Genomic DNA, 17,213 nt, shown 5'->3' with positions numbered 1-17,213 from the left:
ATGTTTACCAATCTGCTCTTTGCAATTCCTGTCTTTCCTTCCATTCAGGGCTAAACTGGAGAAGATGCCGTCCATCCCAGAGGAGCCAGAGGTCCCAGAGAATGAGGTGGAGCGTTTCACCATGCCTGACTTCATCAAACCCCTTTATGACCTGGATGTTATTGAAGGAAAAGAGGCTGTGCTCAAATGCAAAGTGGCTGGTTTGCCATACCCCACCATCATCTGGTTCCACAACGGCAAAAAGATTGAGAGCACAGAGGACAGAAAGATGACTCAGTGTAAGTAGTTGAGAATTTTAGATTAAAATTTACCTAGTATTCAGGCCTATCAAACCTTTACAAATCACCACCGTTTGTAATTCATTTCAGACTCCTCTACAGTTTAATTTTTACTTAAAGTACATCAACATTTACAACCAAAGCTACTTGGATAAAGTTAGAGGCAAAGAGGAAAATGGAAACATGCTGTAGTTTGTTTGAAGCACTTGAGTGAATACTAATTGCTTTTGTGTTTCTGCCGAAACTTTTTAGACCAGTTTGGAGTTTCTTTATGATGTTAGACAGTGCTAAGGGCTAAAAGTGTACCTTTTCATATCCCTTTTCTACTTCCTTCTGCAGTTCGTGATGTCCACAGCTTGGTCATCCGCTCTGTGTGTCATGCCCATGGTGGTGTCTACAAGAGTGTTATTTCAAACAAAATAGGCAAGGCTACTTGCTATGCTCATCTCTACGTCACGGGTAATTTTTTTGTTGCCATGTACCTCAAGAAAATGCATTTTATAACACTACCTCAGGAAAAGGCAGATGAGAAACATCTATTGACCTCTAATTCCATTTTTGCAATTTTAGATATCCTCCCTGATCCACCTGATGGAGCTCCAGTGATAGAGTCCATCACTGGTAAAACCATCACCTTGAGCTGGAAGAAACCCAGGAGGCTCGACCCTTCCATTGGTATATCATGTTGACACACTATAACATGTTACAGTTTAGAATTCTCAACTATTGTGCTCTAAACCTAGACAAAATAGAACACTATACACAATAGAAATAATATATATTATCTGATTTTAATATTTTTAAGAGCTTAGCTTACAAAACCATTGTATTTTTGGGGACAGAAAAAATTGTTTCTGGATCACGATGACGCAATTTGGAACAAATCCTCTGTCTTGCAGATCCTAGTTCTTTGATGTATGCCATCCAACAACAAGCCCTTGGCTCTATCCAGTGGACCATCATAGCTTCTGGCCTGAAGGAGACGATCTACACCATCAGCACCATCTCCAAAGGGGTTCGCTATGCTTTCAGGATCCTGACCATCACCTCCAAGGCTTTCAGCAAGCCTTCACCTGCCACTGATCCAGTGCAGCTCCTGGACCGAGGTACACTCAGCCTACGTTTTTAACCCATGTCTAGTGTACAGTACAAGGTAATTAAATATTGTGTTTTTAACTTACTAACTTCTAACTGATTTTCTCAAGGTCCATATCTTCAAGAGGCTCCAGTTATTATTGATAAGCCAGAAATTGTATATGTAATGGAAAACCAGTCAGTCAGCATCACCATTACTCTCAACCATGTCAACGCTGCAGTCATCTGGAAGAGGTATTGTTTATTTATGCAAAGAAATAATTTCACCGCTGTGCATACTATGTATGATAAAGACACAACAAAAGTTTGCGGTCACCGGACACTTTTCCCAACATATACTGTATAATCATTTACAGCAGTTATTTCATTTTTGTTTTTAGTAATGTCAGCAAAAACTGTAATAAGCCCCAACTGGTGTTACAACAATGCAGTTGTATTCATAGATGTCACTGCAACATCCATGTCTATGTCATGGGATTCTTTAATTAATATGGTATCAGGTAGTGAAGTCGCCACCTTTTGACCAAGTATAGTATAAGATAGTGACAGTAACAAGCCTAAATACTATATGACAATGCATACATAATGAAGTAATTATCAAACATTCCAGAGCAGTGAAAACGTACTCTAACTCTCCCCCCTCTAACTTAGAGAATGAATCAGGTTTGACAGTAGATACACTTCTCCTCAGGGGGGGAGTAGTCCTGGTCAGCAAGCCAGGCCTGTATGAGATGACAATGCCAGATGATGACCAGCACACACTGAAACTGCTGAAAGTGAAGAGTTCTGACATCGGAGAGATGGTGTTTGTGGCCTCTAACAAATATGGCAGTGACAGCTGCACCTTCAATGTGGAGATGGCAGGTAGGCAGTGTACCTATCTATCTATCTATCTATCTATCTATCGTATGTACATATGAAGTAACTTGTCACTTTTCATTCTACCTTTTCGCCCCTTTCCACAGCTCCACCAACATTTGAAACTATCATGGAGGACTTGGATGTTTGTGCTGGGGAGACCCCTCGCTTTGCTGTGGTTGTGGAGGGCAAACCCATTCCTGACATCCTTTGGTTCAAGGTTTTTTATCCAATACACTTTTATACTACTTAGGCCGAGTACAACCTTGGCAAGATATACATGTATCTAAACTACATTTGAATTGACCAGATACTTGACAGATTTTGTACAAAAATCTAGGAGAACTGTGGTTGAAACGTACAGTATTTGCTTTCAGAATGATACCCTGCTGTCTGAGAGCAGTCATTACACATTTGTGTACGATGACAAAGAATGTTCCCTGGTGGTCTTAAATGCTCGTCCTGAAGACTCTGGGGTGTATACCTGCACTGCCAGGAACTTAGCAGGTTCTGTGTCCTGTAAAGCTGAGCTCACCATTCATGAAGGTAAGAGGTTCCTCTAAGAGATCTACAGGAAAAAAAACAGCACATTCAGTGAATTGCTGACAATTAGAGTGAAAGACATAAGAGCAATAGGCACCCAGTCTTCCTTGTAGTTATTTATAGATGGTTATTCGTGGTTAATTATTTTATTCAGACCTAATACTTTCAAAATTCTGTAGCTAAAAGTAAAGAGGACTCAATGGACGATGAGGAGACTATTCTAAGGAAAATGCGCAGGCTGACGGACTACTATGATATCCATAAAGAAATCAGAAGGTAAGCTGTTTCTTTAGGCTGGATCACAAGTCCCATAACATTGTACATCGTCATTTGTATCAATTTACAAAGATACGATTCAAATGTTTTTCCCTCCAGGGGCGCATTTTCCTATGTGAAACGTGTGACTCAGAAGGTGGGCAAAACAGAGTATGCTGCAAAGTTTATCTCCACTCGGGCTAAGAAGAAGGCATCAGCTTTGAGAGAGATGAACCTGCTTTCTAAGCTGGACAATGGGAGAGTCATTTACTTTCATGATGCCTTTGAGAAAAAGAATGCAGTCATCATCGTTACTGAAATGTATCCTTATATTATTATAAGTTACAGTTCATTATATAATTTAACGAAACACTATTTTCCACTTTTAGTACCTATATAAACTGTGTTGGTCTGAAAATGGTTTAATGGAATGCATGTATACATGTATAGGTGTTGTAAATGTATAATAAATGATTATTGTATAATACATCTAAAGTCTCTGAAAGAATAGCCTTAATTCATCTTTAAAGCTGCCACGAAGAGCTGCTTGACAGATTTACAAAAAAATCTACTGTAATGGAGTCGGATGTGAGTCCTCTATTTACACTCACTCTGATTTTGATCTTCATTTTATCAGACATATATAATCTAATTTGATTATCTGAAAAAGCTAAACTTGCATCTTTGTGGTTTGGGATCACCAGGTACGGTCGTGTATAAGACAAGTGCTTGAGGGACTGGATTATCTTCACCATCTAAACATCATATACCTGGACATCAAGGTAGATACCAATATATTCCCACTCTCCCACCTTTTCATTGTTTCCTTTTTGGATATAAAAACTAATAAAAATGACTTGATGATCATATAACATTTATTTCAATGGCTGAATATGTTAAAATATATATTTTTTCCTTTTCTTAGCCTGATAATATCCTCATGGCCGACCCCCATAGTGATCAGATCAGAATCTGCGACTTTGGCAACGCTGTGGGGATCACCCCTGATGAAGCTCAATACTGCAAATATGGCACACCAGAATTTGTTGCACCAGAAATCGTCAATCAGACACCTGTGTCAAAAGCAACAGACATCTGGTAGAGTATCTCTTGAATTTACAAGGAAAACCTGTTTATTTTGTATTTTCTAATTTAAATCTAATCTATCTAATCTAATCTAATTTAAATGTAATTCTAATCTTTATTTTCCCAGGCCTGTAGGAGTCCTAGCATATCTATGGTAAGTAAAACTAAATGTTAGCGTCAGTTTTTAACATAAGTTTGCATTTAACAATGACATTTGGGTTTTCATTAAATGTATTTGTTTCCTTTATCAGTCTGACTGGAGTTTCTCCATTTGCGGGAGAGAATGACCGCAGCTCTTTAATGAACATCCGGAACTATAATGTTGCCTTCGAAGAGAGGATGTTTGCTGACCTCTGCAGAGAGGCTAAAGGGTTCATCATCAAACTGCTCGTACCAGACAGACTGTGAGTAAAATTATTACGTTAAATACATATATATTCAGAAAATGACAGGAAGTAAGATAAATAACAGATTAACAAAATTAAATGAAAATCTGAGATTATGGAAAGAAATTTTTTTTTGAGATTTTCATATATTTTATATATGGTGTTTTATATGTATTTATGTAATTCATATTTTTTTGTTAATTTTCCAAATGTAATTTAATCACTACAGAAGATGTGTTGTTGTCATTAAAGTCACTCTCTTCCATTTTGTAACTTTGATGAGATATTGATACTTATCAAGTGAACAAGACTAAGTTGCTTGTGTTAATGATTTCCTGTCTGCAACTGTTACAGGGTTAAGATAGCTCAGATAGCATGGTTTATCAAGCCAGAAAGTAAAAAAAATCTAAATAAACCTGAAAAGTTAAGTATACTTACATTTTTCTTCAGGAGACCTGATACTCAGGAATGTCTCAGACACCCCTGGTTCAAGGTAAGCTTATGCCAGTGGTTGTTCCCACAGTGTTAATTGCCCACAGCCTATTTCCTCTGTGACCCTTGTACTTGATGATATATTTATTGTCTACTTATTGTATAGACACTTACCAAGGGAAAGGCCTTGAGTACAGATGCCCTTAAGAAGTTTGTATCTCGCAGAAAATGGCAGGTGAGGTCTTTTTTTTTTATATTTACGGTTTGCTTTTCTCTTTTTCTCTACTCCACTCCAGAGGGCTAATGAATAATATAGAACAGAAAATTGTCAAATGTTTTAAATGTATCAAATTTCCTCTTTTACAGCGTTCGTTAATCAGCTATAAATCCAAAATGGTCATGAGGTCCATACCTGAGTTGCTAAATGATTCCTCCAGCCATATCTCCATCGCTGTTCCCCGGCACCTTAAAGAGGGTTCACCTTTACCATCGTCATCCTCGGATTCTGATGAAGACATTGATGAACTTCCATTTATTCCAATGCCACTTAACATGGAATTCTCTGGATCAAGGATGTCCCTAAACGACATCCAAACCAATGAGGAGGAAACAGGGAAACAAAATGGAACAAGTACATGGTCAGGGTCCCCTGTTCAAGCACAAGAGCCTATGGAGTGTGAGTCTAAAGAAATGGACAAAGAAGGTATTGAATTCACAGGTAAAGGCCATCAGCGGAAAAGGGCGTCACAAGACAATGAAAGAGGGTCTTCCGATGAAGAATTACCTGCTGAATTGCCACAAAAGTCTGAGTTATCTAGAAAACCACTACGAAGGGGTTCAAGCATGGAGTCAGACAAACCAGAGGGTGGACGGAGAAGAGGAGAACTGAGACGTGGAGGCTCAGCTGACAGTGCATTGCTGCTCCGGATTACACCTGAGGAAGGAAGTGGAGAAGGAAACCAAGAGGATGGCAGGAGAGTTCTGAAGAAAGCAGTCTCTATGGAACTACCAAAGAGGAGCACTAGCCCAGGAACAGCCAAAATGAGTCAAGAAGACTATGCTCTTAAATTGGAGCTGATGAGACAGCGTCTGCTTCGTGGTGGCTCTGTAGACAACAAAATGAGTGGACTGAGAGGACCTCTGCTGGAAACATTAGGAATGGGAGATGAAAAACGTGCAATATCCTCTGATCGCTACTCACGCACTGCTCGTTTGTGCCCACCTCCACTAACCAGAGCTGCGTCCAGTGATTCCCCAAGGGATGAAGTTCCCAAACCCAAAGTTTTACGCAAAAGTGCTTCTTTCAGTCAAGGTGATTCAGAACCTATAGCTTTACACCGCCGGTCAGGAGCTCCTTTGGAGATCCCCCTGGCGCAGGTAGAAGAAAGAAGGCTAAAGGAGGCTATATCTATGTCAGCTCTGACTGAGCAAACCAAGCTAGACTCCCGTCCAGTGACTCCTAGGGAACCTTCACCAAGGCCACCAACTCCAGAGTCTGTTAGACAGGAGAGTCCAACCAAAACAGAATGTGAGGAATCCTTCATGGAGAAAGAGATAAAGCAAGATGAGAATGTAAATGAGAAGATGGATGGGCTGACTACAGATAGTAATTTTGATGAGAGGTCAAGCACAAGTGGTTTCTCAGAAAAAGACATGAGCATATCAGAAGAGCCGCTGATTGAATCAGAGTATACAGGTCAGACGCTTCCTACACCTCCTCTTGAGGTCCAGAGCTCTAGTTTAGAAGAGAAGATGGAAGAGGGAGAAGAAGGAGAAAAATTGCAAGAAGAAAGGAAAGAAACTATGAAAGAAGAAGAGAAAAGGGATGTTAGTGAATCAATTGCAAAAGAAAATGTTACTGTAGGAAATGCAGAAGAGGAAGTAAAAACACCTGCTAAAGCTTCTGATATGATCATAACTACAAGCTCAGTTAAGGTGAGACCCACGGAAGAAAATTCCCATGCCTCAGCAAATGTTGTGTCAACGTATGTAACACCCTCGCTTCCTGCTCGAGTTGTTCTTCCAGATGGAAGGACTTCAGCGTATGCCAGTATTATGCAGACCATCATAGTTCCTTCAGTTCAGTCTCTTGAAAACCCAGCTTTAGGCCCCTCCATACCAGTTGTTGTTCCAGCCACCACATTATCCACAGCATCAACTGAAACAGTTTTACCTACATATTCACCTGCCAGCATGTCTCCTGCTTTACCAAGTCCACCAAAGCCAGGCATCATGCCAACCACCGAACACCCTGCTGTGTACTCCAGGGTAGCATCACCAGAAACGATCACAAAAGAACCCAGTCCACCAAAGACTACCACGCATTCCTCATCCAAACAAGAGCTTTCAACAGGGGTGGACTTTGAGGATATTACCTCTGAAGAAGTATTTGAGGCTCGCTTCAAAAAACGCGAGTCTTCTCTCTCAAGAAGTCTAAGATTTTTGTCACGGTCTAAGAATGAAGACAAATCACCCGCTTCCTCAGACTCCACAGAGTCAGGTGAGGAGATATACAGACCTAGCCCAGTTGGTGCACCATTACAGTTAGCACAAAGGAGACTTGAAGAGAAGTCAAAGTCAGTCCAGGACCTACGTGAAGCTCAAAAGGACCAAGGTTTTATGAGAAGGCTCTCTATGCGCCTAAAGAGAACTCCGTCAAGTGAGCGCAAGGATGAAACGTCCAAAGAAGAAGAATCAGTTGCTCTAAGGCGAAGGCTTTCTTGGACTCTTGGTCGAAGAGGATCACAGGACAAGAAGGAAGTGGAGACGATGCGCGTTGATGGTGGTGGTGACGCCGTGGAACAAGATGAAAAGGAGGTTAAGAAACCTAATGAGTCACCAGTCTTGGCGATGCGAAGGAAGATTGAATCAACGGTGGCAGGGATCTCCACCAGAATTCGTAGCTACTCTGAGGAAAGGAGAGCATCAGAGGAGAAGGAGCAGAAGAAGACACCTATTCTTTCCATACTTCGTCGGGCAACATCAGAGAGCCGTGCTACGAAGGTTGGCAGCATTCCTCAGAACCAGCTGGCGTCTCAGACAAGCAATGGTGCCTCAACAGAGTCTCTAGACTCTATGTCCAGCCTCAAATCAGAAACATCAAAAGGTATAAGGCAACCTGACTGCACTTTTACTAATTGCACTTTCTTAAATGCATAATAATTCATTTATTGAGGCGATGTTGGTACAGGTGTGGACGCGGAGCGCAGATCCCGTTGGGATCGGTGGGGCCTGACCAGAGGGAGGCGAGACAAGACAATATCACAGCCAGACATACCAACAGCAATCTCAAGAGAAAGTAGTTCCTTACGTTCACGCCAGTACTCCAGACTGGCTTCTGGTAAGTCACTAAAGAGATTACGTGAAGTTCTAGTAGCTGGTTAGCTTGGCTTGGCAGAAAGACCGAACACTGTTGCATTCCACACTCTTAATTTGACTTATAGCTGAGAAATTCATTCAGTATACTGTAGTTTTTCATTTGATCTATGAATGTTAGCACAGTATGGATGTGATTAAAATGGTCTAATACTTGTGGATCACAGATTTTCCTCCAGTATTCCACATCAAGCTGAGAGATCATGTCCTACTGGAGGGCGATCCAGTCACACTCAGCTGTCTGCCTGCAGGCAGCCCCCACCCACACATCTCCTGGATGAAAGGTAAGAAGCTCTGATATAATTAAGGTAATGATCTCACAGATGCATGGGAAGATTTCCTTGCTAATTACAGTAACAATGCTGGTTCCAGGCTACAATGACGACATACAGTTGCATTTTGATACATACTAACCTGGTGTAATGACAGCAGAGGTTGTGTTATACACGTGTGTTTCCCCAGATAAGAAGCCCCTGGAGATTGATGCCAGGATGAACTTGATTGCCTGCCCTGATGGCCGGCAGCTACTGATGATCATGCAGACGACCAAAAAGGATGCAGGCGTTTATGAATGTGTGGCTACAAACCCTCTGGCTTCTGTGTCCAGCTCTTGCACAATATCTCTTGCTCGTAAGAACTGAGACATACCTGATTTTTCTCTCAGCAGAAATAAACCATGTAAAAGTGTGTATTTTAAATAATAGAGGACAGATTACAGTGTTATTTTATGTATGTGATCTATTTGTTTTAACAGGTCTACCTAACCGTCCTGGAACCCCTGAGATTCCTCAGAAGTACAACAACACAGCTCTGGTATTGTGGAGGCCCTCAGACACTATGGCCCCCTGCACATACTCTCTAGAGAGAAAAGCTGAGGGTCAGTGTTCACAAACAAGGATTTCATGTTCTATTGCCTATTTAAGATTATTTTTGCAGATTAGTGTTATTGTGTTACTATGCTCAGGATTGCCCAGGTTTTCCACTAATAGAATGCAAAACCTAAATTGCAGGAATACTGTATGTTTTCCCATAATGTAGGTATCCATATGTATCATAGTTTTACACATATACTCCCATCAAACAAGTTAATACACTTGTAACTGTCAGCTGAAGCAGTTACCAAGATGCTGACAACACGGACATGATCAGCTGCTGCCAAAACCAACAACAACATTAATGACTTCACAATGTTTGTAGCAGTCTAGAAAATCTGGGTGTTCAATTTAACCGAAAAAAAATTATAATAATATTAAAGCAATGCTAATAGCGTCTACAACATCTCTGAAAATAACGGACATACTTCTCACTCATCACCAGGTGAGACAAACTGGCTTATCGTGGCTACAGGAGTAGCAGACTGTTATTACAATGTAGTTGACCTGCCAGCAGGGGGCTCCTTCAGATTCAGGGTGGCATGTGTCAACAAAGCCGGTCAAGGCCCCTACAGCAACCTCTCAGAGGTAGTGAGCCTGGATACTACAGGTATGTATTATCTCACAGGAAATCAGGGAACAGAAACAGTGCACAACAAGGCATTTTATATTTACTTAATTATTATCACCTTGTAATTATTCACAGGATTAAAACTGTAATTTGTGTTTTGCCAGACTCACTATATAGTGACATGTTTATATGTGTATGTAGATATTTTTGTCAAAGATAACATGCATTACAAACTATTCAGCATTCTCCAACAGTGATTTAAAGAGATGTGTGTTACACAGAGCCCTGTATTGTCCACTTTATGAATGATATTTAACCATCTTTCTCCATGTTGTTGCTTAGAACCAGTTAAATCCAGTGCTACTGTGGTGGTCAAGACTGCTCCCGCAACGGCTGTTCCTCCCCCTGTGGTGATGATGTCATCCATGAAAGTGCCTCCCATGAAACCAGCTACTAGTAAATCAACTACAGGGACACCTGTCCCTTCTACTACTTCAGCTCCTACTCCATCTGTGCCTAAATCTGTGTCTCCAATAACCATCAAACCCACTGTTCCAATTGGTACAAGCAATGCTGCTGTTTCTCCATCCATTAGTACGGCCCCCTCTGATCATACTCCTGTTCAAACCACCACAACTGTTGCAACCACGCCAGCAAAAGCCAAGACCACCCTTAGCATAAGTGTGGGTAAACCTCAAACCAAGCTGACGCCGCCACCTGTTGTTCCACCCAAACCTCAAAGCCCTGTTAATGCATTCCCCCCCATCATCACGAAATCCCCATCTCCTGTACCTCAACCTGCACCTGCTATTGGCAAACCAATTTCATCTGTGCCAATGTATGTGCCATCTGCGACTGCCCGAGCTACTCAGTCTAGTTCCACACCAACAACCTGCACAGTCTCAGTCCCTCCCGTGACTGTCTCACCACCTGTGGTGGTGGTACAGAGCTTGACACCTGTCCTGCAGGGAGCGGACATCCGGAGCGCCCCATCTGGGCGGGTCACCCCAACTGGAAGAGTCACACCTTCGGGGCGCAGGACGCCATTGAGCAAGCCTGGAGAAGGATCTCTGCGCCAGGGAGTTCCACAGAAACCTTACACCTTCATGGATGAGAAAGCAAGGTGATGAACCACTCAGTAGTATTAGTAGTATTTGATCGTTGTATAAAAGGCTTGAGAACAGGTCATATTTGCATGGTATTAGTGTGATGTGTTTCCTTTCTTGACCACACACAAAAATATCAGCAACATTGGATTTAACTACTATACACAGAAATTAAGCTGTTCTGTTGCCCACCGTATTTATGGCATTTCCTTATCACACAGGGGCCGTTTTGGCGTGATCCGCGAGTGCCGGGAGAACGCCACAGGCAATCTATTTATGGCTAAGATTGTTCCGTATGAGGCAGACAGCAAGCAGACAGTGCTGCAGGAATACGACATCCTCAAGTCCCTTCACCATGACAGGATCATGGCTCTGCATGAAGCTTATGTCACGCCGCGCTACCTCGTGCTTATCTCTGAGTACTGCAGTGGAAAAGAGTTGCTCTGCAGTCTCATAGACAGGTGAGGCCAAGCGTCAGCTATAGTGACAAACCTGTTGCTTGTCTTTTCAGTTGAGCAGATTTCTGAAATTTTACTAAAATAATTTCTAAAATGATCAAGAAATCAGACCTTGGTGGCATCAGACCATCCGTCTTCAGATATTCTGGAGTCCTTTATCAAGCTGTTGCTTGTTTTCTTTCAGGTTCCGCTACTCTGAGGATGATGTGGTGACTTACATTGTGCAGATCCTCCAGGGTCTGGACTACCTCCATACTCGACGCATCCTCCACCTGGACATCAAGCCAGACAACATTATTGTCACTTACATGAATGTCATCAAGATCATAGACTTTGGCACTGCTCAGACGTACAACCCTCTCTTCCTCAAGCAGTTCAACCCTCCCATTGGAACCCTCGAGTACATGTGTAAGACTATAAGATTACCATTTGAACAAATGTATGTGGCTGAGAATTATTAAAAAAGCCCTGAGCCATCACTTTGGTTTTGTGCCCTGCAACTTTAATGCACTTTTCACATTTACCACTCTTAGCAGTGTTGTTTCTAGACACAGCAAAAAGCTACTAAAATGTACACTACTTTATTATCGAGTCTAAGTAATGTTGCGATACTTTACTGCAGTATTTCCATTTTATATTACTTTTACTTTTAAAAGTAAACTTTTTTAAAAATACAATTCAGAGTAAAATATTGTAGTTACATATACTACACTACATTTATTTTAAAGCATTAGTCAATTAGTTACCTTTTTGCAGATGTAGATGCTTATAAAAATATAATAAACTAATAATTCTTTCAAATTCTTTATTTATAATTTCTATATGTTAAATATCTAATTTAATCTAAAAAATATCATCATTAATGTACTATAGGTAATACTGCACTTCATTCTCATGATAAGATGCATGTTATTAGTAGAAACCACTAAATAGAAATGTGTTTAATAGATGTGCTAAGTGGTTGATGATGTTATTAAGGCACTTAAATAACTGCAACAGTAGAATTTCCTTTTTCATTTAATTTCTTCCTAATTTCTTAGGAAGAAACTTATGAATGAAATATGGTTCTCGTTGTTAGTTTTGATATTGTGTTTATTTTTGTCTAGTCCTGATCCTCTGGAATTTCTGTCCTGATGAGGTTTATGTAACTGTTTTGTCGGTGGACATATGCTAACTTGGAAAACAAAGGAGGATTGATGTGTGCAATCACACATTTAATAAAACACACACAAACACTGAAGAGCAGTTTGTGTGTGGTACAAAGACTGTTTGCAAATGTAATTAAAGTTCTTTGTAAAATAACAAAGCCTGTGCATTTTTTTTTTGTCTATGCAGCTCCAGAAATGTTGAAAGGGGATGTGGTGGGCCCTCCAGCTGACATCTGGAATGTGGGTGTACTGACTTTCATCATGTGAGTACTCCTTTCACACAGCCTCCACTCAGCAGCTGCTTTTTAAATAGAAAATGGAAAAAATGTGTTCTTCAGGTGAAACTGGGCTTAGGATTAAGAAAGTGCCCACTGCATTTGCATTACTTTAGGTCTTGATGTAAACTGTAACATAGTGTGGACATCTTGCTGTTATTCATAAGCAATAATATTCTATTTAATATAAACGAATGTACTGAACCATATTTGGTGTTAGTATTGTCTATTGTTAATATTGTTGATATTTTTTAAAGGATCTACATCATTTTGTGACTGTTTTCCAGGTTAAGTGGGAGGTCACCTTTCATGGAAAATGACCCTCAGGAGACTGAAGCCAGGATCCAGGGGGCAAAGTTCGACCTCTCCAAACTCTACCAGAATGTGTCCCAAAGTGCCTCTCTGTTTCTCAAGAAGATCCTGTGTAGCTACCCGTGGTATGCTCAATATTAGCTTAAAACATAATTTATTATCACTGAGACTTATTTTTACACCAAGATAAACTGTTGAACTCACACAAACAAGGTGATTAGAGGAATTATTTTTGTGACATGATCATGATCATAAACATGATCGCTGTCATCTTCAACAGGGCCCGGCCATCTATCAAGGACTGCTTCAGTAACTCCTGGCTTCAGGATGCCTACTTGATGCGCCTTCGCAGGCAGACTCTCACCTTTACAACCACCCGTCTCAAGGAATTCTTGGCCGACCAGCAGCGCAGGCGAGAGGAGGTGGCCACCAAGCACAAAGTTCTCCTGCGGTCCTATCAGAGTTCACCACAAACGCCCACCAGCCCCGCCACACCAAACGTGCCAACCTTAACCACCACTCCAGTTACCCAGTGAAACCAGGCTTCCAAACATCAGGTGGCTGGACTATATGGGGTGAACATCCTCAAAGAGAGGCAAGACTTGGTCTCCCTGGGTCTGAACTGTTAAATATGGTTGGAAGGGGAAAATAAACTAAGCAGTGGCTGTGATCTACAGAGACATCAGTTCTTCTTCTTTTCTGGTTCTTAAAGGGCAACTACACCTTCAAATTCTGGGAGAAGGCTCTCTCCCAACATATTTCATAAAAAGGCAACAGAAGTTTGGGGGACGTGGCCTTGTGGCTACGTAGCGTGCGATTGTGTGAAATGTGTCAGAAAACACGTGGAGACTGGCCACAGCTCAGCGTAGCATGGACAGAGTCAGCGCTAACCAGCCATCAGAGGCTACCGTCACATTTTCCTGATGGACCTTTGTCACTCACGTCAGCCATCCAAACATGTCAAACATGTAAATGGCCCTTTAACAGACACACTGCGTGAGTAGTTGTGCTGTAGCTGATCTAGCGGCTCTACTACGAGAGGCTCTCCGACGTGTGTCAGTATGTTTCCACAGCCCTGCTGTCTATTGCGGCCGACGTTTCTTTTTGTAAGCAGTATAGCAGAGAGGCTGGTGGGCCTGTGTGTTGTGTTTACTGCTACTACTGTGGAAGTGTTACTTACAACACTCTGTCTGATAAGGATTACAGCGCAAATAAATCATTTAGGGTGTAGTTACTCTTTCAGAGAATCTAAAGGAATGATTTCTCACCAAAGTGAGCTCAGAATGCATTTTTATAAAGTGGACATGTTCGTACAAGTAATACCTCGAGGTTTGTTACTTTGCATACATTTTGGATAAATTCCTAACTTTCGACTTTACACTGATTAAACAGGGCAAACATTAATGCATTGTAGTAATCCAAAGCCCCAGACTGCTATTGTAGAGTCACTTACATTGTGTAACTAAAGTAATAGTGGTTCACGAGATTCCAAGATGATGACTGCTTTGCACAGCTCCCCAACAAGGACCGGAAAACAATCACTGCTTTCCCCTCAGGAACACCTTCACTCTCTCAGTCTGTCACAGTCTCTTCAATGTTTCCTGACCAGCCAAATTACCACAATTCATTTCATGATGTCTACTTCTACGTCCCTGATCAAGGGACCTGGAAAACTAAATTGCTCTCCATCACTTGGATATTTCACTTTAATTTGATCAGTGTGTTGTACTACCTGAGTTTTCGCACAGGTTCAGCACCTCAGTTGGTTGTACAGACTGAAGCAGCTCTAGAAAGGATTTGGTTTTTCTTAGGGTTTAGATATATTGGAGAATTTCTTACAAGGGCTAATATAATTGTCTTCCCTAATACTAGGAAACAAGATAATAATGACTCTTATTCTCAAAATCAGTTCAGAGTTTTTTGGTATTTGTTATTAGATCTTCTTTCCTCTAAGCGATGATATGGTCAGCAGCAGTAGCGCCATGCAGGACTGACTTGGTGTTGGTGCTTCGTAGACGCTAGTGTCTTCACCACAGATAAGCTAACAACCACCTCATTGGCTTCCAGTTAAACTAAACTCTTCCACTCAGCCCTCTGTAAAGTATTTAGAAACCTGCTGGGGAAGCTGGGGTGTCCCAGCTACCGCTTTATTTGGTTTTTATAGAGTACAGTTTTCAATTGGCACAACTCTTCATGTGTTTTTATTTTAGGTAAAGGATTTAGAGTGGCATTCAATGTTAATTGAATCCCTACAGGTTAAACAGCTTTTTAGTTTCCAGTTCACAGAAAGCACATATATGGAAGTACTGTATGAACCGCTTCATAAATAGAACAACAGGACTGTTGATCATCAGGAGAGTGTAAAGGAAATTTAACAAATCAAGCCTTTACAGAAATGATAAATCATACCCACTCTGGTTTTACTTCCATCAAAACATAACCTGTCCTCTTCATCGACAGACTGAGGACTACAGTGAGGAGAGTACTGACATTACTGTCTCTTGGTCCCTTGGCAAGTAGAAAAAGATTTAGAGAAACAATCTACTGAACTGAGTAAAAACTGACTCTATGTGGCTTACATTATGATCTCTTTCCAAATATATAGCTCAATCTCACCAGCTCTAACACCTGATACCCTTTTTGTTGTCAAAGGATGGATCACCCTACAAAAAACGGGAAATTTGGAAGTCGATCCTCAGGCATATTTAAGATTCTATTCCAGTCTGCTGCATTAGCAGTTACATTGATGACTTGTCCTCATTACTTTATGGTAAATAAATGGCTGGATCGTGTACTTTCTTTCTTTATTGCTTCGACTTGTGAGGACAAATTCAGTTTGCAGACCAGCATGTAAACGATTTGCACACGTCAAGTTGCTGTCACTAGGACTAGTATCAAGTCCAAACTTGCACACAAAGCTTCATTTCTGTGACAGAGTGGATCACTTTTAAAGAGAGTAGACACTGATGAATCTTTTTTTGGATGATCTTAAGCTGCATCATAACATACATAACATCGTGAGCTGTTTTAATATGTGTATTGAAAGAAAGAGTTTGTAATTCTATGAAATTATTTTACTAGTTCTCTGTTTTTAAATGCTATCGCTAGCTAAATAGTGGCCCTTTTCTGCAGCTCTTTGTGTTTTTTCCTGTGCACAGTAAAAGTTAACCACCAAGGGAGTTGTTTAAAAATTGAATGAAGACATGCAAGATCAGCATGAGAATGCACTGTCTATGTCACTGTTTCTGCAATATATTCACTCGGTTCTTTAATCATAGAAAATGAAGTGACGACTGCTTGTGAGTAGACGGCAGGTTTTTGGAAAGGTTGTTAAACGCTCCACACTTTGTATGAAACTGTCGCATTTTGTGGACTGTGTTGCAGTGCCTTGTAAAGAATATTAGACCCACAGAGATGTTCTTTATTTTGATTATCTGCTTTGTGTGTGTGTGTGTGCAGGTGTGTGTGGGAGCGCGTTTCGCCATTTGTTTATTTTTGGGTGACTGTTTTTGTTGCAGCTTCTGCTTTTTATTTTGTGAAATTTCCTGCAAAGCTCCTCCTGATCTCTGGCATGGAACAGGCATGGCAGCTGTTAAGGCTACAAACAATAAAGCAAATGTGACAAATAAATGAATACAGCAGCAATTCTGTTTCCATAGAGGATGAAGTTAGTAAATTCACCCTTTACTATCCTCGAGGTTGCTATACTTTCAGACACACTTGTGGACTGTGGTGAGTTTATGATAACACCACTCCCTCCACACGACCCCGAAGACCTCCACTCATGAGCTGACTTTCACCAGGGATGACTCGCATTTCAACTTACACCCCCCCCTGCTATTTAAACAACCACTAACAAAACTATTAACTGCTCCCAGGATTCTCAGGAGTATTTGATCTGAATGCCATATAAGGATGGGAAAATATCTCTGTAACATTTGTTGTGCATCTTCAATCAGCCTTGTCATGTATGGGTATTTCGTAGCATCCGAAGAAGGGTGGTGATTCGCTGGCATTGATCCTTGAGGACCTGCACAGCTCCTCCTGATCTCTAGATATAAAGAGACTTTTAGGTTTGCTGACTTTGGAGTGGATCAGAAGCAGGAGGTCTCCTCCAGAGCGTCTCCAAGGTAAGAAATGTCTACTGTAGATAAATGGTAACT

At 41.1% G+C, this 17,213-nt stretch overlaps 1 protein-coding gene across 1 annotated transcript in view; it reads left to right on the top strand.

Annotated features, from left to right (window-relative positions):
- Positions 1-16,667, top strand: part of spegb (striated muscle enriched protein kinase b) — a 31,998-nt gene extending 15,331 nt beyond the window's left edge. The window contains exons 13-41 of the mRNA XM_026377094.1: positions 49-278; positions 618-737; positions 849-953; positions 1,178-1,384; positions 1,484-1,607; positions 2,065-2,237; positions 2,339-2,451; positions 2,609-2,777; positions 2,954-3,050; positions 3,150-3,350; positions 3,560-3,617; positions 3,734-3,811; positions 3,955-4,127; positions 4,243-4,269; positions 4,367-4,519; positions 4,952-4,994; positions 5,100-5,168; positions 5,300-8,039; positions 8,124-8,273; positions 8,476-8,592; positions 8,771-8,938; positions 9,063-9,185; positions 9,626-9,790; positions 10,094-10,874; positions 11,079-11,318; positions 11,500-11,723; positions 12,651-12,726; positions 13,026-13,175; positions 13,331-16,667. Coding sequence (XP_026232879.1) covers positions 49-278; positions 618-737; positions 849-953; positions 1,178-1,384; positions 1,484-1,607; positions 2,065-2,237; positions 2,339-2,451; positions 2,609-2,777; positions 2,954-3,050; positions 3,150-3,350; positions 3,560-3,617; positions 3,734-3,811; positions 3,955-4,127; positions 4,243-4,269; positions 4,367-4,519; positions 4,952-4,994; positions 5,100-5,168; positions 5,300-8,039; positions 8,124-8,273; positions 8,476-8,592; positions 8,771-8,938; positions 9,063-9,185; positions 9,626-9,790; positions 10,094-10,874; positions 11,079-11,318; positions 11,500-11,723; positions 12,651-12,726; positions 13,026-13,175; positions 13,331-13,586 — 7,330 coding nt within the window. The 3' untranslated portion in view covers positions 13,587-16,667. The remainder of the gene's footprint in view (positions 1-48; positions 279-617; positions 738-848; positions 954-1,177; positions 1,385-1,483; positions 1,608-2,064; positions 2,238-2,338; positions 2,452-2,608; positions 2,778-2,953; positions 3,051-3,149; positions 3,351-3,559; positions 3,618-3,733; positions 3,812-3,954; positions 4,128-4,242; positions 4,270-4,366; positions 4,520-4,951; positions 4,995-5,099; positions 5,169-5,299; positions 8,040-8,123; positions 8,274-8,475; positions 8,593-8,770; positions 8,939-9,062; positions 9,186-9,625; positions 9,791-10,093; positions 10,875-11,078; positions 11,319-11,499; positions 11,724-12,650; positions 12,727-13,025; positions 13,176-13,330) is intronic.
- The last annotated feature ends 546 nt before the right edge of the window (positions 16,668-17,213 follow it).

This window comes from Anabas testudineus, chromosome 21, assembly GCF_900324465.2.
Source record: "Anabas testudineus chromosome 21, fAnaTes1.2, whole genome shotgun sequence".
Classification (NCBI taxonomy): domain Eukaryota; kingdom Metazoa; phylum Chordata; class Actinopteri; order Anabantiformes; family Anabantidae; genus Anabas; species Anabas testudineus.
Note: the sequence above shows the minus strand (reverse complement) of the source record. Positions and strands in the feature narration are given on the sequence as shown.